We start from the raw sequence: 22,495 nt of genomic DNA on the forward strand, positions 1-22,495 counted from the left end.
GCAGATCATGATGTTTGTCTTGGAGCTCCTAAGGTCTGTGTAGGAAGATAAGGTTAGAATACGCGACACTGCCCTAGCCACTTTGGCTCAGTAGATAGAGCATCGGTATTCGGACTGAAGGGTCGTGGGTTTGATTTCCGTCAAGAGCACGTATCTCGGTTGCAATCTCAATCCCTGGTTGGGGCGCATGTAGGAGGTAAACAATCAATGTGTCTATCTCACATCGGTGTTTCTCTATCTCTCCCCCTCCCTTCCACTCTCTAAAAATCAATGGAAAAATACCCTTGGGTGAGGATTAACAAACAAACCAAATAACAACATATAACACATGGATGGAATAAGGTAGGAAATTGAGCTGCCCAGAACATGAGTGCTTGTAAAGGCTTCCAGAAGGAGAAGTCAGTGAGCTAATGGAGGGTTCAGAAAAGACTTTTTGAGAAGATGGGACTTGAGCTCGTGTCTGAAGTGTGGCAAGAATTGAGGAGGAAAGGGCTTTGCAGGTTAAGAAGACACTAAGGCGGAACAAAGGCTCAGGGGAGAGGGGAAGACCAGCCTGCCACACTTCCATGGAATAGGCAGGGGAAATGGGACGTGAGTTTGGCAGGAAGCAGAGGCTGATTGTCCAAGGCCCTAGAAACCGATTTGTGGAGGTAGGAAAGAGGGAGCCTCTGGGGATCGATGAGAATAAAGGTGACACCTAACCTTGACATTTTTGAATTAGAATGATTACATTTTTATGATTATTCCTCCATTGTGATCCAGTTGTTCAATGGAAATGCACTTCAGAATTTGGAGTCCCAGATCCACAGGAAGTACCTTAAAGCAAACTATTTCTTACTACTATTCCTATGTATGGCTCTGTCCCAAAGGGGCGCTGTCTCATATTCTGTCTCTCTCTCTCTCTCTCTCTCTCTCTCTCTCTCTCTCTCTCTCTCTCTCTCTCTCTCTCTCTCTCTCTCTCTCGTCCCTTAAGCATCAATCCAGAGGATATACAGAACCACTGGTCATGAAATGCGAGAAACCCTAGATTCAGCTCCTCGTCACTAACCAAGACCACTTGCTTAAGGGCTGTTATCGAATTATTCTCTTTCAGTCCCATGAGTTTTTACTCACTTTTATTGTGCCTCCTATTACTATTTGTCAGCTGGTGCTGAAGCTGAGAGAGTGGCTCAGAATAGGAGAAATAGAATTAGTTCAAGCAGAAGATCCTTAAAACCAGATGTAGCATCTACCTCTAATATTCTATATTGACATAATATACAGTTAGGTTCTCTCTATACTTATTCTGACAGTAGGAATTCACTAATGAAAACGGTGCATTGACTTCACACCCACAGTGATGGCTGGCCAGAGTGAGGTCAGCACGAAGTCATTCCAGGCCATATCATAGTAGCAGCTTGTGTGAACTCCTTGGAGGCACATCAGGATTCATGGTGAAGGTTAGATTTCTCCTATTCAGGCTTTGTGATTAAAAAAAAAAAAATTCTTAAATTTTTAAGAAAAGCAAACAGGTGTCATCAATAACTTTGTCCCATTTTTTAAACAAGTCTGTCTAAATATGTTTACAGATATTTTTGTATCAATATTAACTTTACGTCTTTCTGCTTGTGTCGCATTTCATGCTCCTCAAAGCACATCTGTTATCCCATTTGTCAATGTGGGCAGTTCCGTTGAACAGTGAGTCAGCTCAGTAGAAGGAAGAATCCGTCTAAGCAGTTGTTTAAGCTGGTGTGGGAGGGACAGAGGGCCCATGTCAGGACAGATCTATGAATGCTGCCTGGGAAGTGAGTGGTGGGGTGAGGGCTAAGTGAAATGGTCTTCAGAAGACGCCTGTGCTTCAGATGGTGCCTTTTGTTTATTTTTAAAATATATTTTTATCGATTTCAGAGAGGAAGAAAGAGGGAGGGAGAGAGAGAGAGAGAGAGAGAGAGAGAGAGAGAGAGAGAGAGAGAGAGAGAGAAACATTAATGACGAGAGAGAATCATTGATTGGCTGTCTCCTGCATGCCCCCCGATGGGGATTGAGCCCACAACCTGGGCATGTGCCTTTGACCGGAATCAAACCTGGGAACTTTCAGTCCGCAGGCTGACGCTCTGTCCGCTGAGCCAAACCAGCTAGGGCTAAATGATTACTTTTATTTATTTTTATTTTTATTTTTTAAAAATATATTTATTGTTTTTTTTACAGAGAGGAACGGAGAGGGATAGAGAATTAGAAACATCGATGACAGAGAAACATCGATTAGTTGCCTCTTGCACAGTCCCTACAGAGTATGTGCCGCAACCGAGGTACATGCCCTTGACCAGAATCAAACCTGGGACCTTTTAGTCCACAGGCCAATGCTCTATCCACTGAGTCAACCCAGTTAAGGCATAAATGGTTACTTTTAAATATGCAAACCTTATATGCTGCTAAGATGATTTCCTTTCTGGTTTAGGAGAACAAAATTCAGTTTGGCAGTTTAACAAGCATCAATGGATGTCAGGTTCCCATAGTCCAGAAGATTAGAGGATGCTTTAGTGAACTGAAACTGTAGGCAGGAACACTAGATAAGAGGTCTCATTATACAGTGAACACAGTTATGAATCACATGAAGGTTTGTACCCGGGCAGAATTGGTATTCGTACTTTGATAGCTAGCAGGCCAAAGATACAGAAAGTTAATTACATATCTTGACAGTAGTCAGCTTGTTTGTTCTCAATAATAATGCCAGGTAGGTCTTTTAAAATATACATATTAATTCAATCATTAATTGGATAGGTATTTGTTGAATGTAAACTGTGTGCTGGGTACAGTTCCAGATGTTGAAGATACAGCAGTGACACCCCCACCCCAAAATGTCCAGTCCTTCTTTCATGGAGATCCCATCCTAGTGGGGAGAGGTGGACAGGGAGGAAGATAAAGAAGTGAAGTAGCCAGTGTGTCAGACGGCTGTAGGTGCTGCAGGGGAAATGGAGACGAGAAGGTGGCGGGGAGGATCAGAGGACCTGTCAGGGGAAGAGGCAGCAAGTCCACAAAGATAAGACATCCGTCAGAATGAGTGGCAGCCTGACCTTCACTGAGCCTTCGCTCCCCACTCAGGCTGCTATCTGAGAAGAAATGGTAGTTTTTAAAATATATTTTTATTGATTTCAGAGGGGAAGGGAGAAGGAGAGATAGAAATAGTGAGGATGAGAATCACTGATCACTTGGCTCCTGCATGCCCCACACTGGGGATCGAGCCTGCAACTTAGGCCTGTGCCCTGACTGGGAATCCAACCCGTGACCTCTTGGTGCCTGGGTTGGCTCTTAACTGCTGGCCGAACAGAAATAATAAAAGGTGATCTTAACAATGGGAGGGAAAGGAGACATATGTAATACTTCAAACAATAACAAATTTAATTTTAAATATATATATATATTGCCAAAAACAGTTTGGCCCAGTGGATAGAGCATCGGCCTGAGGACTGAAAGGTCCCGGGTTCGATTCCGGTCAAGGGCACGTACCTTGGTTGCGGGCACATCCCCAGTGGGGGGGGTGCAGGAGGCGGCTGGTTGATGTTTCTCTCTCATCAATATTTCTAACTCTCTATTCCTCTCTGTATAAAATCAATAAAATATATTTTAAAAAAATACAGCAAAAAATTTTTTTTTAAATGTAGATTTTAAAATAAAATAAAATAAAAAACAAAAGTGGTCTTGAAAAGGGCATCTAAAAACCCCTAGCTATAAATAGTGTGTTTTCAGACCATTAAAAGGCTTGTTAAAGCACTTGATCCTAAACTGATGGGTTCTGTGCTGCGAGATCAGTCACCGAAGGATGAAGAAGATGTCCCAAGGGAAACAATACTCGTGCTTAAGATTGTGGCTGGAGCTTCATCTTTGTTTAAACTGTTTCCACTTAAACCGCATTTTAAATATACCATATTTTCCAGCGTATAAGACGACCCCTAATTTTACAGTTAAAACATAGGTTTAGGCCTATATTCGCTGTATAAGACTACCCCCCACTTCCGAGGCAACACCAGTTCTTTTTTTAATAGACCGCCTCTTTGACTCTGGCCAATCTAGCAGGCTTTTTACTAGAACACAGTGTACATGTTCTGTACCCGAACCTACACTGTGTTCTAGTAAAAAGCCTGCTCAGATTGGCCAGAGTCAGAGAGGCGGTCTATTAAAAAAAGAACTGGTGTTGCCTCGGAAGTGGGGGGTAGTCTTATACAGCGAATATAGGCCAAACCTATGTTTTAACTGTAAAATTAGGGGGTCGTATTATAAGCCGGAAAATACGGTATATAATGACTTCAATAAAGTCAGTACAGGTCATGGTGAAAAGTAAAACAATGGAGAAAGGTACGGAATGAAAAGTCACAGTGTCCGGACATCCCCGTGGCAGCTCCCACCCCCGCCTTGAACATCTTTTTCTGTATCATCTTAGAAACTTTTATCCATGTTTTAAATATTATAAACTTTATTCCTATGCATGTTTGTTCTTACTTTATCTTGACGTCTTCTAAATTGCAACCTCTAGATCTACCTCACTTTTTTTTAATGCGGCCTGGTTTTTCATTGTATGAATCGGTTAAATAACCCTCCCCTCATCAGTGCATGTTTAGCTTATTTTCATTACAAGTCTACCGTAAGATCCTGTGATATAGAGTGAAATAATTTCATGGACATATATGTAAGACAAATTCTTACAAGTAGGAATTGATGTGTCAAAATATATATGCGTTTTAAATAGGTGTTACCAGATTATCCTTTAAAAAATGTCGATTTGCACTTTGAGCAACAGCCTGGGAAAGGGCTCTGAGCTAACTTTTAATGTTACTGTTAATTTGGGAGAAAACCCTGAATGGTTGTGTCCTCACAGGGATGGAAAGGCGTGCTTAGGCTGTAGGCATGTTTTCCGAGCCCTTTTTCCAAACCGAGACAGTGGGTCTCTTTTGCATGTAAATTGCATTCATGTCCTGATTATTGTTTCTCGGGATGATTGAGTGGTCCAGAGAGACTCCTCACAAATGCCACATTTCCCATCCCGTTGTAAAAATGCTAATAACATGCTTCCATTTTCAGACCACGTCTACCTTCTTGAGAAAGCAAGGATTCCTTTTAAAGGAATGCTTTGTTGCTTGCTTTTTTTTTTTTTTTTTTTTTTTTCCTCAGAGTCGAGACTATTCAGACTGTGGGACCAAACAAGAGGTTGCACAATTTTCCTCTGGAGGAAAAAATGACATGCGAGGCTAGAACATTCCCTGGCCCCGTCCCCTCGCATCTTCTGGGGGTGGGGAAAGGGTTTGATGGAATCTTGCAAGACGACTGCTTCCTGTGCGAAACTGGCAAGGTGCCTGCACAGATGGCTGTGATTTTCTCACCTTGAACCTGAGGGGCTGCAGGGAGCTGCAGGGCAGGGCGAGATTTTCTCCATCTGCTCTGTTCCCTATGCCTTTTATTGAATAGACGCTCAACAGATACTGACTGATGAATGGATAAACCTATACAGCCATATCCAGCTAGACAATGTATGATCCTCATTTTTTAAAAAGAAAGCGATAGTCCAAGTTTTTAAGCAAAAGACAGTTCCATTTGCTTTACCTTCCTGGAAGTTGGAGGATAGTCAGTCACAAGAGCTCAGGTTTGGAGTTTGGGGAGTCTTCGCTGGGACTCTGTGCTTTGCCTCCTCTGGCCCAGCTGCTGCAGGAAGGCAGAGCTGTGCACCGAGGAAGCCCAACCGTGCCCATTCATTCGGCTGGAAACTGGACTGACCACTTCCTTTTTAAGCTCAGCTCTCATTTTGTCTGCGGAGAACAATGAAAGTGCCTATTAAAAGCCAGCGAGAGGAGGACCCTGCAATAAGGAAAACCTCACAGCCCTACTTGGTTTGAACTTTTGGCCTGCATTAAAAGAGCTTAAGCTGCTTTTCCTGACCATCGAGATCCTGATGTCTCTCCTCTCTAACGATAATGGCACTAACTGGCATACCTCCCCCTAAATCCCTTTCAGATCCCGCCCAGTGCCCCATGGGCGATGGGTAGTTTCCCACAGGAAACAGTCTCTCTTCCCTAAAGAGCAGAGGTGTTCTCTGTGGTCGGCCCCTGGCTTTGCATGCAGAATTGGAAATTGGGAGGAAAACTCAAGGAGCTGAGATCTGGAGCTCTCTGGCCCAATTAGCGTGCAAACTCATTAAATAAAAAAACCTACACTGACGTAACTGTGATGTAAGCAGACTTCTCAGAAAAAGTTTTTTCATTTTCACCCCTTTTTTTACCCTGATCGTAAGCCAGAATTTGGAAACGGAGTGATCTAATGGCAGCATAAACCAGGACATAGAGACATACCTCATTCTACTGTGCTTCTTTTAATTGGGCTTTGCAGATGTTGCATTTTATTTTTTATTTTTTTTTAACGAAGGGAAGGCCAGACCCGCCCCTGCCTTAGCAAAGAGATCATGACTCGCTCTATTGCAGGTCTCACTTTATTGCGGTGGTCTGGAACCAGGCCCACAGTCTTTCGAGGTGTGCCTGTGTTTGAAGCCATCTCATGTGCCCTTGGAGCTGACTCCTAGGAATATGGGCCTCTGGTCCGAGTCTTTCAGGATGATTTTAGACACGGTCTTCTGAACCAGTGGTTTGCGTGTGAATTCTGGAACTATTTTAGGTGTGGAGGCATGTGTGTACCCTCTTCTAAACCAGGAGTGTGGCAGCTGCTGCAAATAGTAAGGCTCGAGCTGCTTGCTGTGTTTAGGAGGAGGCTCCCACATTAAGAGTCAAGAAAATGACAGCATCTGGGTAGGTCTTTAGGGGTGGCCCGCTCCCTAGAAGGCAGCTACATGGTGGAGAAGCCGGTTTCACCCAGAAGGGCCACCTGCCGGCATCTATTTCAGGATCGCCCTAAGAACAACCGAGGCACCAAGGGGCCCTGGGGCGCCTACGGGCTATCGGGGTGCATTGTGGTCTGATCACCTGCTCCGGTGCCACATCTGGAGAACAGCCTCAAGGACCTGTGCATTCCGAAGGGTGCCTTTGGTCGGAAGGCGGTGCCTGCTACAGAAGCAGGCAGTACTTCTTTTCTGACTACGAGAAGCACAGCATGCCTCTGTAATAGCCCGCTGTCCGGGCAGAGTGCATCCTTCCTGTGGGCAGTGAGCCCACACACCTGAGAGGTCCTTGTAGGTTCCGTCGTTGACATTGGCCGGGAAGTGGCGGGCTGGGGAGTGTCCTTCTGCACCGCCATCCTCCTGATTATTTTGCACTTTGGGGATTGCTGGGTGGCAAACACTAGTGTCTAAGAAAGACCGAAAAACGAACCAGCCCACACGCTGGTCCTTGAAGCCACACCTCCTCCTATTACCCAGCACGCCTTGCCTACGTGGTCGTGGGCTAGGAGTCTGATCGAAGCCTCTGCCTCGCTCAGCCCCCACGGTCCCCAGGAGAGCCAGAGCGCACCCTTGCCTTCCCACCGCCTGACACACGCGTTAGTTTTTGTGCTGAAGCAGAGCCTCCTGATTCTCTCCAGCAGTCTGTGGGAGAAGAGCATGCAGACAGGCTGTTTAAAGATTCCTGCTGTCCTTACAGATCGGGGAGTTCACCGTGGGCAGCTGTGGGAAGAGATAGGGAGGGAGAGGCTGGGCAGCGTAGCCATCTGCGTGGAGGTGTTTTATTTCAGGGGCAGCCCGGAGACAAAGTGCATGTTAGGAGAGGTCGAGGTGGAGGGAGTGGCTGAAATTATAGACTGTCGGTGCTGGAAGGGGCCTCAAGGAGATGCCATCCAGGCCATTTTTAAATGAAGAAACTCAGCGCCGGGGAGGGGGGGTTCACAGCTGGTTACAGTTCACCCCGCAGAGCAGGGCAGAGGCAGGAAGGGGCGTGTGGAGGCATCAAGGAGACGCTCACAAGGAAGGCAGCAAGAAAAAGCCAGTGAGGATTGGGGCATAAAATAAGCACAGGATTGACAGAGGGGACTAAGGACTGATGTGTCAGAGCTGCCCCAGTCGCTGGACTGGACCAGGCAGGCTGTCCCTGTTGCTGGAGGCACTCATTAAAGCATGCACATCATACCCTGCTTTCTCTCCTCATCCCCCATCTTCTCTGTGTGTGTTTTTTTAAACATATTTTTAGCCGAAACCGGTTTGGCTCAGTGGATAGAGCTTCGGCCTGCGGACTGAAAGGTCCCGGGTTTGATTCCGGTCAAGGGCATGTACCTTGGTTGCAGGCACATCCCCAGTAGGGAGCGTGCAAGAGGCAGCTGATCGATGCCTCTCTCATCGATGTTTCTAACTCTCCATCCCTCTCTCTTCCTCTCTGTAAAAAATCAATAATATATATATTTTTAAAAAACATACTTCTATTGATTTCAAAAAGAGAGGGAGAGGGAGATGGAGAAATAGAAACATCAACGATGAGAGAATCATTGATCGGCTGCCTCCTATATGCTACTGGGGATCAGGCCCCGCAACCCAGGCATGTGCCCTGACCGGGAATCAAACCATGAGCTCCTGATGGGTTCATAAGTCGACACTCAACCACTGAGCCACACCAGCCAGGCTCTTCTGCATTTTCATAATAAATTAATTGAGGATTCGGCAGCTCGATGGGGCAGGCTTCTGCTGTCCAGAAGGCAGGAAGGCTGGGAAAGGACATGGCTCTGCTCGGCCCCTTCTTGCTCATCACCTGGGTGCTTGGTGGCTGAGGCTCGGGGCCCTGGGAGAGTCTAGCTTCTCCCTTTTGTAGCCTGGGGGTTAGTACACCATCAGCCCCGCTCAGCCTGTGCTGCTCCGGGAAGGAGGGGGGAGGTGACCCAGCCTTTGTCTGTCCTCACTGCTGACCCAGCCCTTGGAGGAGAAAAGCTTGCTTCCCGGGAGCATGAGGTGGGGACCCGTGACGCCAGGGTTCCAGCTGGAGACCAGCGCCATCAGCTCTCCCTCCTCCCTGATCGGTTCCCGTGTGCCCGTTCGGACTGTCAAGGGGAGTGTACACAGGTGTGTGAAGTGGGCTGGTCCCCCTGTGCCGCTGTTGCTTGGTTTATCATTAACCTAGACCTGCTGCAAGGGACAGAAGTCACTCCTTCCGCCTGCGCCCCGCCTGCCACAGCCAGCAGGCAAGGTGGGCAACTGCCATCCTGAACTCCTCCTGGGCCCGGTGGCAGATGCTGGGCGTGGGCCCTGGTAGCCTCGCTCAGCTGCGCAGGCTTCTGCGGCATGAGACTGCTGGCTCCCAGCTCCTGTGTTCAGCGCGCAGTGTGCACCGGCTTTGTGCTCCTGTGAACTCTGCACTTGGGGCTGTACTGGGCAGGAGGCCCCCTGCTGTCACGCACTTGGGGTGGGGGTGGGGGGGTCTGGGTGGCAGTGAGGCTGGGGCATGGGTGTCAGCATCCACCCTGCCCAGGGCAAGGTGAGCCCTGAGGATGTGGTCATTCACCTTGCTCCTGAGAGGCTCCTCCCCCCTAAGGAGCACCCTAAGTCAGAGACCCAGTGTTTATCTGAAGGGCTTGGTGCCAGTGCTTGTCCTGGGAGCCCACTCTGTCCCCATGCGGGTTAGAGAAAGCAGAGAGGGACCCAGCGTGGGCATAGGAGGCTAGGAGAGCCCAGCCGGTATGGCTCAGCGATTGAGCGTCGAACCAAAGATTAAAAGGTCACTGGTTTGATTCCCAGGCAGGGCACATGCCTGGGTTTCGGGCTTTATCCCAGTCGGTGCATGCAGGAGGCAGTCGATCGATGATGATGATGATGATGATGATGATGACAATGATGTTTCTCATGGATGCTTCTGTCTCTCTATCCCTCTCCCTTCCTCTCTCTTTAAAAAAATTTTTTTAAATCATTTAAAAAAAAAAAAGGCTAATAGTAAGGTCATGTGCACCCACAGGAGGGATACAACATTCACAGAGAGTTTGCCTCCTTTGGGCCTTTCACGCAGACTCCGGGCCTGTGTGTGCGTTATGCCTCCTCCCCAAGCCGTGGTGCGAAGGCGGGGGTGGTCCGGGCCCACACGGTGATGTGGCCCCTGGGAACTAAATGCGAGGTGCACAGCACAAGTACCCATTCCCTTCCCTCTAAGACCCCTATTCCTTTTACATTGTAACCAGGATGACAGGGTGCGTTTTCCAATCTACGAACATAGCTCCTGTGTTGTTGTTCTTAACCCTCCTTAAAATCTGTTATTAAAGTCATGGGTGCACCTTCCGGTCAATTCTTAGAATGACACAGATTGGGCTTATTTCAGCTCGCCCGTAGCTTCTCCTTACGACTTTTCCCACCTGGCTTCCTGTTTCACTGGAAAATCGCCACGTTATCTGCCGGCACAGAGTCAAGTGCAGCCTCCATCCTGTCTGGGCCAGCCCGTCATCTCATCTCTGGGGACGATTCTGAACACCCCCATGCTCTGTGGAGACCCGTGGCCATGGGGGATCTCCCCCCAACCCCAGAATAAGTGTCCCCGCTCTGGGACCGGGGGCTCTGGACACACTTGCTTTCCCTTGAGATCTGTTTGCTGCTGCTGTTTTTACTGAAACCACCTTCCTGTGCCTTCTAAACTATCTGCTGGCCAGGCCTGCTCCCGAGCCACCAGTGTTGGTCAAAACTCCTAGAGCACCACACTAAGAGGGAGGAATTTTGCTGTGGGTAAATTACACCCTCTATAAACCTGACTTTTTAACGAAATCCAGCCAAACTGCACACGTTCAGGTGTGTGGCTGCTGTTGCAGCGTTGTTTGCAAAATATGGGAAGCAGCCAAAGTGACATTCAATAGGGGACTGGATAAGTGGATGATGATACTTGCATGGGATGATATATGATCGATAGCTGTGAAATGGAACTACATAGATCTGTACACCTGCTGTGAAATATCTTTAAGATATTTGAATATATCTTTAAGTTGCATCCAGTGAAGAAAAGCCATGTTACCTACAGTGGGCAGGTTTGCTTTTTTGTGTAAATGTGTTCATTGATTTGATTGGCGTGTCTCCAGAAGGACGCGTGAAAAATTGCCGCCATGGTTTCCTCTGAGAGGGCCTGGGTGCTGAGGGCCGGGGTAGAAGGAAGACTTCATTGGCACTCTACACCATTTTGTTTTATTTGTTATCCTTGCTCAAGGGTATTTTTGCATTGATTTTTTGAGAGTGGGCGGGGAAGGGGACATCAATGTGAGAGACACACGTTGATCGGTTGCTGCTTGCATGCGCCCTGACGGGCCAGGGATTGAACCTGCAACCCAAGTACGTGCCCTTGACCAGGAATCAAACCCATCACCCTTCAGTGTGCAGACGGATACTCTGTCCACTTAGCCGCACCAGCCAGGCCTGTGCACTGTTTTCGCATTTAAATTGTTTTCATTTATGTGGACATTGTCATTTCGAGAGGTAAATAAAAATAAAATGAATTGCTTTGAGATAGATAGCTCGCTAGCTAGATGGATGGGTGGGTAGATAGACAGACAGACAGATGGGTAGTAGGTAGATGCCAGCCCACGGGGTTCTGGAATGAATGGCCCTGACCTCCAGCCTATTTGTTTCTCCATGTCAGGCCCGTCATCTGAGCCGCCTCACTCGCCCAGCAGCAGCGGGAAGAAGCTCTTTGCTCCTGTCCCGTTCCCTTCGGGCTCCACGGAGGACGTGTCCCGCAGCAGCCCCCTGCAGCCGCCGCCCCTGCCCCAGAAGAAGCTAGTGAGCCGGGCCGCCTCCTCGCCCGACGGCTTCTTCTGGACCCAGGGCTCCCCCAAGCCGAGATCGGGCAGCCCCAAGCTGAACCTCAGCCACTCGGAGATCAACGTCCGCGCGCACGAGGAGTCCCCCCTCGGCTTCTCCAGCCACGGCAGCCGCCACCATCACGCCTTCTCCTCGGAGCCTCTGGAGAGAGCGTTCAAGGGCAACGGCCACTGGGTCCCGGCCCCGGGGCTGGCGGGCGGCCGAAGCGGCAGCGGGAGCCCCAACCTGCAGGGCCGGGGGGTGCCCTCGGCCTCCTCCTCCCAGCTGAGCGTGGCCAGCCAGGCCTCCACCGGCAGCAACCAGCTGCAGCTGCACAGCCTGCTGAGCAGCATCAGCAGCAGGGAGGGCACCCACGCCAAGCTGGTGGGGCTCTACGCCCAGTCCCTGGTCCGCCTCGTGGCCAAGTGCGAGGACCTGTTCATGGGCCGCCAGAAGAAGGAGATGCACTTCAACGAGAACAACTGGTCGCTCTTCAAGCTGACCTGCAACAAGCCCTGCTGCGACTCGGGAGACGCCATCTACTACTGCGCCACCTGCTCCAAGGACCCCGGCAGCACCTACGCCGTGAAGGTAGGTACTGCCCTTGGCATCGGCAGCACCGCCCGCTGGTCCTGGCTCCGGCGGGACTGTGGCCGGAGCGAGTCCTCACCTCTCCGGGTTTCCGGAGGAGGGCTGAGTCCGAAGGTTCCTCTTAGCACTGAATGCTGGGTGAGCTCACTCTGCCTGGCGAAGGGCACAGTGCGGTGAGGTTTGTACTGTGAATGGATGATTCATTCTGTGCTTCCAGGCATGAACGGAGGTGATCTCGTTGGATTAAGATAGCAGTTGTCTTTTAATGCAACAGAGAGTTCCTTCATTTATTCAGGGGGCTTTTACTGAGTGCCTACGATAGGCCAAGTATTTCCTCAAGGTCTGAGTATAGAGAAGTGGACATAAGATTCCTATGGAGTTTACAGTCTAGCACAGAAATGGACAGTTAGGATATTGTCCTTCAGACAGTTAGGATATTGTTCTTTAGACCTTGAACAATAAGGGTAAGAGCGTTGACTGAGCATTCACTATACAACTAGACTCTTCCAGCTGCATGAACGACATGACCTTGAATCCTCACAGGGTAGGTAGGTTTCACAGATGAGGAATCTGCAGCTTAAAATGATTAAGTGACTTGCCCATAGTCAGCTGATGGCTGAGATGGATGCATTGTCTTGTCTACAACGCCTGTGCTACCATCATGTCAGTTAAGACAAATGAAGCTCAGAGAAGCTAAGTGATTAGTCCAAGGTAACACAGCTCTTTCATCTTTGCCCCTGGGTCAGGGTTGTTGCTGCCACACCCCACTGCTCTCTTTCATGCGGTTTCAAGCCCGCTGGTTGATCGTCTGCACACATCTGGCCATTTGGATCTTGGCCACAGACTTTCCGTGTGACTTCTTCATCTCCTTTCAGTGTGCCTTGCATGTCTGATGGGTCTGTGGCCCTTCTATAAGCATAGGCTTTCGGTTAGGAATGAGGAGGGGAACCCTGAACGCTTTTTTGCCATCACCTGTCCCAAGATGTTTTGCTTCCAGTTAGAAAAGATGTAAATAGCAAACTAACGTTAAATAGCCTTGGTGGGGCAGCTTCCTATGTATGAGTGACATTTTTTAAAAGATTACAATTATTGCCGAGACCGGTTTGGCTCAATGGATAGAGCGTCGGCTTGGGGACTGAAAGGTCCCGGGTTCGATTCTGGTCAAGGGCATGTACATGGGTTGCGGGCACATCCCCGGTAGGGGGTGTGCAGGAGGCAGCTGATCGATGATTCTCTCTCATCGATGTTTCTAACTCTGTATCCCTCTCTCTTCCTCTCTGTAAAAAATCAATAAAATATATTAAAAAAAAAAAGATTACAATTATTAGCCAAGGAAATTAGCATTGAATTTTACGTTGAGATTTTTCTTTTTAAGAAATTAGTGACACCACCCTAAATGATAGATTGGGAACCACTGATTTCTATGTTCAAGGAACTACATACAATTACTTGCTGCCTTCCTATGAATAAAAAAGGGGGGGGGAGGGGATGACTACGAGGAGGGTCCAGTGATTGTACAGAAATCAAGGCCCCGGAAGACGAGGGGCTGTGTCCAGAGGACAGGCACTACACAGAAGAAATCACCAAGGTCAGGAATGAGAGTGTGGACTTCCTGAAGTTCGTTGCCTCTATTTTTTTTTTAACTTTTTTTTAAAATATATTTTATTGATTTTTTTTACAGAAAGGAAGGGAGAGGGATAGATAGCTAGAAACCTCGATGAGAGAGAATCATCGACCAGCTGCCTCCTGCACACCCCCTACCGGGGATGTGCCTGCAACCAATGTATTATACATGCCCTTGACCAGAATTGAACCTGGGACCCTTCAGTCCACAGACCGATGCTCTATCCACTGAACCAAACCAGTTTCGGCTTCATTGCCTCTTTATATCTAACCCCAATAGCTACTCTCCTGGTAAGGTCCCTTCCCTGCCACTCCCCCAACCACGGTTAAAAAAAAGAAAAACACAATGCTGTCATTTCCCCTCCTATTGGGATGGTGCTGTATCCGGCAGAGGAAGGAGTGAGCGGCCCCTCCAGTGAGCTGAATGTGATCAGCCCCTTCCCACCTTCCACCCAGCGCCAGGGGTCTGTATCCACCCAATGAAAGGAACGTAGATGGAGATCCCTGAATGCACAGGGATGGAGGCGCCTTGAGGAAGTTCATTGTCGCTCGCCCCAGTGAACCTGAGCAAGGGAGCTGCGCATCCTCCCTCTGCGTCCGCCTTCCCGGTTCAAGGGCATCAGTCATTCTCCTCATCTTTGGGGCCAGTCCTGGGCCTCTTTCACCGTCAGGAGACAGATGGCCTCTCCATGTGAGCGGGAAAGAGCCTGGCGGGAGAGGCCTCGGCCCTCTGGCCCCGAGGGCGAAAGCGATGTGACCCTCCTGCAAAGAACCGAGGGGCCCCCTGGCACCAGATCTGCCAGGGTTCGGGGTTTTCTACACGTGACTGCGACGTGCAGCTTGCATTCTAGAACCTCCTGTCATAATGTAGAATCAGCTGCATTCTCCGGAGACGAGTGCAGAAAACCCAGCTGCCCCGGAGGATGTTAAAGGCAAGCGCTGCTTCTCGTTTCCGTAGGAAAGGAAACCCTGAAGAAACGGGGAGATACGTAGGTCTTGGTCTTCGAAGGAAGAGTGCCCCACGTGTTCCCCGTCTGATTTTGCTGGACCCTCGGCAGCGCAGGTGTCCTGTGGAGAGGGGGCTTGGGAGAAAAGCTGGAAATGGTCAGAGACGGGGGAACCGCAAGACCCGTTTGCACCTGTACCCGGCCTGGTGCTGGGGGGGGGGGGGGGGGGGGCAGGCCGGGTGTGAGCGTCATTTCGCACGTGCAGCTGTTCCACCTCATTAGCTGCCTGGTCTAGACGGGAGCACGGATGTCTGACCTCCGGAGAGGGGGAGCGGGTCCCCCTCTGGAGCCTGTCTGTCGCCAAGCTCATTTCATCTGCGCCTGGTGGGCAGGAGCCTCTGTCGGGAGCCTGTAGGGAGCCCTGTGGACAAAGGCCGGCTCGCACCTGCTCCCACTGATGCCGGGCCCTGGTTCTGGGGCTCGCAGCAGCGAGGAGGGGAGGCTGCTCTGTAGCCCTGCTCGTGCGTCCAGGGCAGGGGGAAAGCTATTAGTTGTGTGTGAGGTTTCGAAGCCAGGTTCATTCCTCAGTCACCTAAACCGTGGTCGGCAAACGGCGGCTCGCGAGCCACCTGCGGCTCTTTGGCCCCTTGAGCGTGGCTCTTCCACAAAATACCACGGCCTGGGCGAGTCTATTTTGAAGAAGTGGCGTTAGAAGAAGCTGAAGTTTAAAAATTGGCTCTTCGAAGACAGGTCAATCGTTGTTGTCCTGTTGGTATTTGGCTCCGTGGACTCATGAGTTTGCCGACCACTGGCCCAGAGCTTTCGTTGAGTGATTAGGGGCCTGTGTTGGGCGGCCAGCTGGGCCTTTTTCTCTTATTGAACAGACGTGACTTCGCCCAGGTTCTCCGCGGGGAGTGAGGACCAGGCTGCAAAGTTTAAAGGAAGACTTGGCTCAACCAAACGTTTGAAATGGGAGCTGAATCAAAGGTTTGTGTGAATGTCTTGAGCCAAAAAAAAAAAAAAAAAAAAAAACACCGCTGCAGACGCCTGAAAATGAAATGAGGGGGTGGGGCAGGTGGGGATGGAAAGGAAGCCGCCTGCCCCCCACACACACACCCGTCCCGGCCCTCCACCCAGCTGTCTGTGCAGCCAGATGACCTGACCCGCTCACTGGTTTTTGAACCACATCCAGCCCGGTTGCCATGGACGCTGCTCCTTCATTTACATCTCTGTGCGAACTGTCAGCGCTCCCCTGGGAAGCATTCGCAGGGCCCAGGCCTTGGAGACCCCGGAGAAAGGGGGGTCCTTGGAAACAGTGCCCATGCCCCAGGCAGCTGCGCCCTCGGTTGGTACAATAACCTACACCCCAGCTCTGGGGTGTGCACGGAGCACGGTTGCAGCCAAACCTGCCAGAGCCATCACCATAGCAACCTTCCCCAGCGACTGCTCACCTGGGCCAAGCGCCACACCCATGCTGAGAGCCACGCAAGTGCTGAGAGCCACACCCGTGTTGTGTCATTGAATGCTCCCAGCAGCCGCCAGGAAGGAGCTGATCCCGCCCTGTACAGGGGGTAGAAGGCAGACTTGGAGATAAATACAGCCAGTCCTCACTGTATGGATTCCATGTTGTGAATTCACTGCTAAAACATATTTGTAACTCAAATTCTTGCAGCATTTTTGTGGTCATTTCTGGACGTGCACAGAGCGGGGAGGATTGGAATCGCCCCATCTGCAAATTCCCAGCAGTGGTGGCACAAGGGGGCGCTCCACCTGGTTTCAGCGCTCGTTGTCAACAGGGTCCCTCCCGTGGTCCAGTGACTGCCTCGTTCTTCATAGTTTGGGGCTCGTTGGCAGTGACGATGCTGTTTAAGTGGCCAGGCTGAGTGCTGGGGTCCTGTCTGTCGCTCCTGAGGGCTGTGGTGTGCCTCTGGGAGAGCACTGGACCCGCTCCATGCAGGCAGGAGGTAAAGTGCTGTTGGCCGTGAGTTCGGTGTTAATGAATCAACAGCATCTGTTAATGAGGCATCTCTGAACAGAAACCCACATGAAACAGGGTTCTATGTTGGCCAGCTAATGAAAATGTTGTAACCTGAGGCTGGCTAGAACTTCCCTTTGCATGTCCCCCGGGAGCCGTGGTTCAGGATTCGCTAATTCGCTGTGTGTGGCTGCTTCTCAGAACAGAGCTGCTGCGAGCACCCAGAGCATCAGCAGCTTGTCAATGTTTGCAGAGTTTATGCGTAAACCAAGGTCTCTTGCACGCTCAAGCCCGTGCTCTGACTTCTCAAATTCTTGTCCGTTGTATAATCGTGAGCAAATGGAGCCTCTTAGACCCTCGGCTTCCTCTCCTGTAATCCCATCTACCTCATTTGGTGGTTGGAGATTGAATGGGATTTGATGCGTAGAGGGCTGAGTGGACACAGCGCCTCACGCACACAGGAGTTCAGTAGGTGGCATGTGGCTGAGATACCCTCACTGGAGGGAGTGACCCAGACATCAGCACTGCGTTTCCCATGTGCTCAGAGAGAGCACTGCAGGCCGGCCCATACCCAGTGGTTGGTATTTATATGCAAGACTATCTGTGAGGACCACTCCCCTAAATTTCCTTCAAGTTAATAGTGTTCCAAAAGCCAGCGTTTCTGTATTTATTTATTTGTAATTATATATATAATATATATATATATATATATATATTATATATATATGTACACACACATATATATACACATATATACATATATGTAATTTCAGAGAGGAAGGAAGAGGGGGAGAGAGAAACATCCATGATGAGAGAGAATCATTCATTGGCTGCCTCCTGCATGCCCCACACTGGGGATCAAGCCCACAACTGGGACTTGTGCCCTGACAGGGAATGCAACTGTGGCCTTCTGGTTCATTGGTTGATGCTCAACCGTTGAGCCACACGGGCTGGGCAGGAGCTGGCCATTTAAAAGCTAAAGACAGTTGAATAAGAAAGAGCCTGCAACAATGCCCTCTAGATAAAGTATTCCAAAATCATGTTTGCTGGCATAATGGAACCAAAGTCTGGGCTAAATGCACTTCCCTTTTATTTCTATCCCACTCCTATAGCAGAGAAATTACCAGATTAAAGTGTTACCTCCCTCGCTTCCCCGTTAGGTTGATAAAAGTTTCCTAAGAGGCTGAACTCTTTTGATCCCAGGTTTCGTGCTGAGAAGGGTTCTGTAGCTGCAGCATAAGTAAATCTCTGTGCAAAGTGCTTGCTGTGGAACTTCTAAAAACAGCCCCAGTGAGCCTGTGACCATTGCAGACACCGGAGCGGGGCCGCGCAGCAGCCTGAAGGGTTATTCTGGGATTGTCCGCTGGATGGTGTGTGCCGGGTGGATGCGAGAAGCCTTTCTTCCGGGGATTACACACTGATTCCTGCCTTCCACAAAGCCAGGCTGAGGCTGTGCACCAGCCTCGGGGAGAGGAGATCACAGACCCTCTTCAGTCCCTTTCGGGGTAATTACAGGGCACTGGAGGCCCACGGTGTCTGGCTTCAGGCTCTCCCGTTGTGTGGCGACCTGATGAGGATTAGTGTGGCTGGAGGGCCGGGTGGCTGGCGTTGTCATTAGTACAGAAAGGTGCTGAAGAGAGGGGCATGGGGATTCCCCAGAGGAGCTTGTGAACACCTGTGTGCTTACTCCTGCTTTCCACCCAGAGGGTGCCTTTGGCCCGTTGGGTTTCCTGGCTCTGGAGAGCTTTCTGTTTTCCTTCAGCTACTCTGACTCACGTGGCCGTTTCATTGAAATCAGCCCTGCAGGTCAGGCCAGCTATAATAGAAGGCAGTGCATCTGTACCCGGATCTGGAAACGAGGGCAGCCTCAGAGAATGTGGCCAAGGCCCACGAGCTTAGGGCCTGCATCTGCCCCTGAGGTTCCCGGGAAGGATGCACCCCTGTTGTCAGGCCGGTCCCCTGTCAGGTCACTGCCCATTCAGGTGCTGGGGGTGGGCAGCAAGGCTGACTGCCCGTGTCGGCTCTGATCTGGCTTCCTGAGGATCTGTCCAGCTGGCACCATGGGCAGAGGGAAGTCTTCCTACCAATGCCGGGGGCCACACTATGTAGTTGCTCAGGGATCCCACACTTAAAAAAAAAAAAAAAAAAAAATATATATATATATATATATATATATATATATATATATATATATATATATAAAATTGATTTTTTACAGAGAGGAAGAGAGAGGGATAGAGAGTGAGAAACATAGATGAGTAAGAAACACCAATCAGCAGCCTCTTGCACACCCCCTATTGGGTATGTGTCCGCAACCAAGGTACATGCCCTTGACTGGAATCAAACCTGGGACCTTCCAGTCCATAGGCCAACGTTCTATCCACTGAGCCAAACCGGTTTTGGCTGGGACTCCACTCTTACTGGTTGTGTGATCATTCTACTTTTCATTTCTTAAGAAATCGCCAAACCATGTTCCAAAGTGACTACACCGTTTTTTTACAAACCACCAGCCCTACATCAGTGTTCCCATTGCTCTTCATCGTCATAGACGCTTGATACTGTCTGTCCTTTTCCTTATGGCCATTCTAGTGGGCGGCAGCCAGTATCTCGCTGTGGGTTTGATTTGCCTGTCCCTAATGACTCATGATGATGAACATCTTTTCAGGTGCCTGTGGCCATTTACATATTTCTTTGGTGAAATGCCTGTTCATACCTTTGCCCTACTTTTTCATTGGGAAGTTTATCTCATAACTGAGTGATAAGAGTTTTTTTGTAAACTGGATACAAAGCATTTATCAGATATGTGTCTTGTCCATATTTTCTCCCAAGCCTTTTGCTTGCCTTTCCTTTTTATTTGTTTTATTTTATTTTTATTGATTTCAGAGAGGAAGAGAGAGGGAGAGAGAGATAGAAACATCAATGATGGGAAGAATCATTGAGCGGCTGCCTCCTGTATGCCGCTTACTGGGGATTGAGTCTGCAAGCCAGGCATGTGCCCTTGGCTGGAAGTGAACCTGGGACCCTTCCGTCCAAAGGCCGACACTCTAGCGGCTAGAGTCTAGCCACTGAGCCAAACCAGCTAGGGCCCTTTCTTTTTTCTTAAAGGTACATTTTAAAGCAGAAAAGTTTTGAATTTTGATTGGGTCAAACTTATCCATTCTTTCTTTTAGGAACCATGCTTTTGGTATGGTATCAGATGTCTTTGCTCAACCCAAGATTCTTGCCTCTGTTTTCCTCTAACATTTGTGTGCTTGGACCCTTATACCTAAGTCTCTGTGACCATTCTGAGTTCATGTGTGTGTGCATGGCGTGAAGGAAGTTTCACTTCACCTTTTCACGGGGGGGATTTCCAAATGTCCCCAACACCGTTCGTTGAACAGAGAGGATGGATCCCCCTCTTGACCTCGCCTCTCCTTTCCCCCCCGCAGATCTGCAAAAGCCCCGAGCCCAAAGGGGCCTCCTACTGCAGCCCGGCGGTGCCCGTGCACTTCAACATCCAGCAGGACTGCGGCCACTTCGTGGCCTCGGTGCCCTCCAGCATGCTCGCCCCGCCGGACGTGCCCAAGGACGCGCCCAAGGACCCCGCGCCCGCCCCGCCCGCTCAGCCCCCCGCCCAGGAGCAGGACTGCGTGGTGGTCATCACCCGCGAGGTGCCCCACCAGACCGCCTCGGACTTCGTGCGGGACTCGGCCGGCACCCACCGGGCCGAGCCCGAGGCCTACGAACGCCGCGTGTGCTTCCTGCTGCTGCAGCTCTGCAACGGGCTGGAGCACCTCAAGGAGCACAGGGTCATCCACCGGGACCTCTGCCTGGAGAACCTGCTGCTGGTGCACTGCACCCCCCAGGCCTCCCCCGGCTCACCTGCCTCCTCCTCCTCCTCCGCCACCACTGCCACCAGCACCCCTCCCTCCACCACAGGCACTGCCCCTGCTGCTAGTCCCACCCCCGGCCCTTCCACCACCCTCCCCGCCAGCGTCACCCCCAGCCCCCCACCGCCCCCCACCTGCCCGGGGGCGCCCAGGGAGGAGCACCTGCCCCGGCTCATCATCAGCAACTTCCTGAAGGCCAAGCAGAAGCCCGGCAGCACCGCCAACCTGCAGCAGAAGAAGAGCCAGGCCCGGCTGGCCCCCGAGATCGTGTCCGCCTCCCAGTACAGCAAGTTCGACGAGTTCCAGACGGGCATCCTCATCTACGAGCTGCTGCACCAGCCCAACCCGTTCGAGGTGCGGGCCCAGCTGTGGGAGCAGGACTACCGGCGGGAGGACCTGCCGCCGCTGCCCGCCCTGTCCCTCTACTCGCCCGGCCTGCAGCGGCTCGCCCACCTGCTGCTGGAGGCCGACCCCATCAAGCGCATCCGCATCGGGGAGGCCAAGCGGGTGCTGCAGTGCCTGCTGTGGGGGCCGCGGCGGGAGCTGGTGGAGCAGGGGGGCGCAGGCGCCTCGGAGGAGGCACTGAGCAGCACACTGCACAACTGGATCGACATGAAGCGCGCCCTGATGATGATGAAGTTCGCGGAGAAGGCCGTGGACCGCAGGCGCGGGGTGGAGCTGGAGGACTGGCTCTGCTGCCAGTACCTGGCGGCCGCCGAGCCCGGTGCCCTCCTGCAGTCGCTCAGGCTCCTGCAGCTGCTGTGAGCGCGGCCCCCGCCTGCACTTTGGCTGTCTACCCGCTTCGCATCCGGCCCCTGCCCGTGGTCTGACCCCGCCGCGCCCTGCCTGCCTCAGAAAGCTTTGTGTCTCCCTGGGGAAATGGTACAGTGACTGTCCTACGCGGATGTAATGTGTATATAACGTGTGTCCATGGAAAAGGCTGATGAGGGTGTCCTTGCCGCCCAGGGCCCCCTCTGCTCCCGGGTGCTCCTGGTCTCTCCGCGGTGATGCACGCTCCGGCTCAGTCCAGGTCCTGGGGACCCGGCTGCCAGCAGAATGAAGCCTGGATCTCGTCACCTTCCTGTCTAATTGTTATTTAAACAAAACAAAAAAAGTCATTAAAAATTTTTTGATTGAGTCACGAGCAAAGCTCTTTTATCCCCAGGTGTCCAAGTGCATGACTGTCTTTGGTGGGTAAAACTGAAGCGGTGGCTGGGCCCCTTGGAGTGGCCTTGGTCTTGCCGTTCTCCCGATAGAGCAGCAGGTCTAGCCCAGGCTTGGTGGGGCCTGTCTTCCCCGTTTCCCTCCCAATTCCACCCCCACAGTCTCAGAAGGAATCTAGATGCGGCTGGTGTGGTCCCACAGGTTGGGAACTCAATCCCACTGCTCCAAACCATTTCCACTTGGCTAACGCGGGTGTTGGTGAGAGGCCTGGATGAAAACAGAATCCACTCCAGATAGTTTGATGTAAAAACCTTAGAAAGGTGGGAGCAAGGTTAAGGGAAGAGACGATGATGAGGCAGAGGCTGGCACGGGAGAACCACCTACTCTGTTGCCACCTGTCATCTCCAGGCCAAGACCAACGGGACACCAGACAGCCAGGGAGGAGGGTGGGGGGATGCCCTGGGCGGGATCAGCCTCCCCGAGCAGGGAGAGGGGGTGAATGGTGGGGGTGGCAGTGGACCCACGGCTCACTGTTCTTCCTGTACTAAGTCATGGAAAGGCAGCAGTAGAACTCGGGCTCTCATTCCCAGACCAGCGCTCTGCTGTTCTAAGTTCCTTCCGGTTTCCAGTTTTAAAGACGCATACGTTTAACCCTTATTGGCACCTG

At 51.0% G+C, this 22,495-nt stretch overlaps 1 protein-coding gene across 2 annotated transcripts in view; it reads left to right on the forward strand.

Annotated features, from left to right (window-relative positions):
• PRAG1 (PEAK1 related, kinase-activating pseudokinase 1) overlaps window positions 1-21,809 on the forward strand; it is a 56,461-nt gene extending 34,652 nt beyond the window's left edge. For both annotated transcript variants that reach the window (XM_036455742.2, XM_036455741.2), the window contains exons 5-6: window positions 11,499-12,250; window positions 20,224-21,809. In XM_036455742.2, the coding sequence (XP_036311635.1) occupies window positions 11,499-12,250; window positions 20,224-21,429 (1,958 nt within the window). In that variant the 3' untranslated portion in view covers window positions 21,430-21,809. The remainder of the gene's footprint in view (window positions 1-11,498; window positions 12,251-20,223) is intronic.
• Window positions 21,810-22,495: the final 686 nt, after the last annotated feature.

Source organism: Pipistrellus kuhlii, unplaced genomic scaffold (genome assembly GCF_014108245.1).
Source record: "Pipistrellus kuhlii isolate mPipKuh1 unplaced genomic scaffold, mPipKuh1.p scaffold_m20_p_3, whole genome shotgun sequence".
NCBI classification, from domain to species: Eukaryota; Metazoa; Chordata; class Mammalia; order Chiroptera; family Vespertilionidae; genus Pipistrellus; species Pipistrellus kuhlii.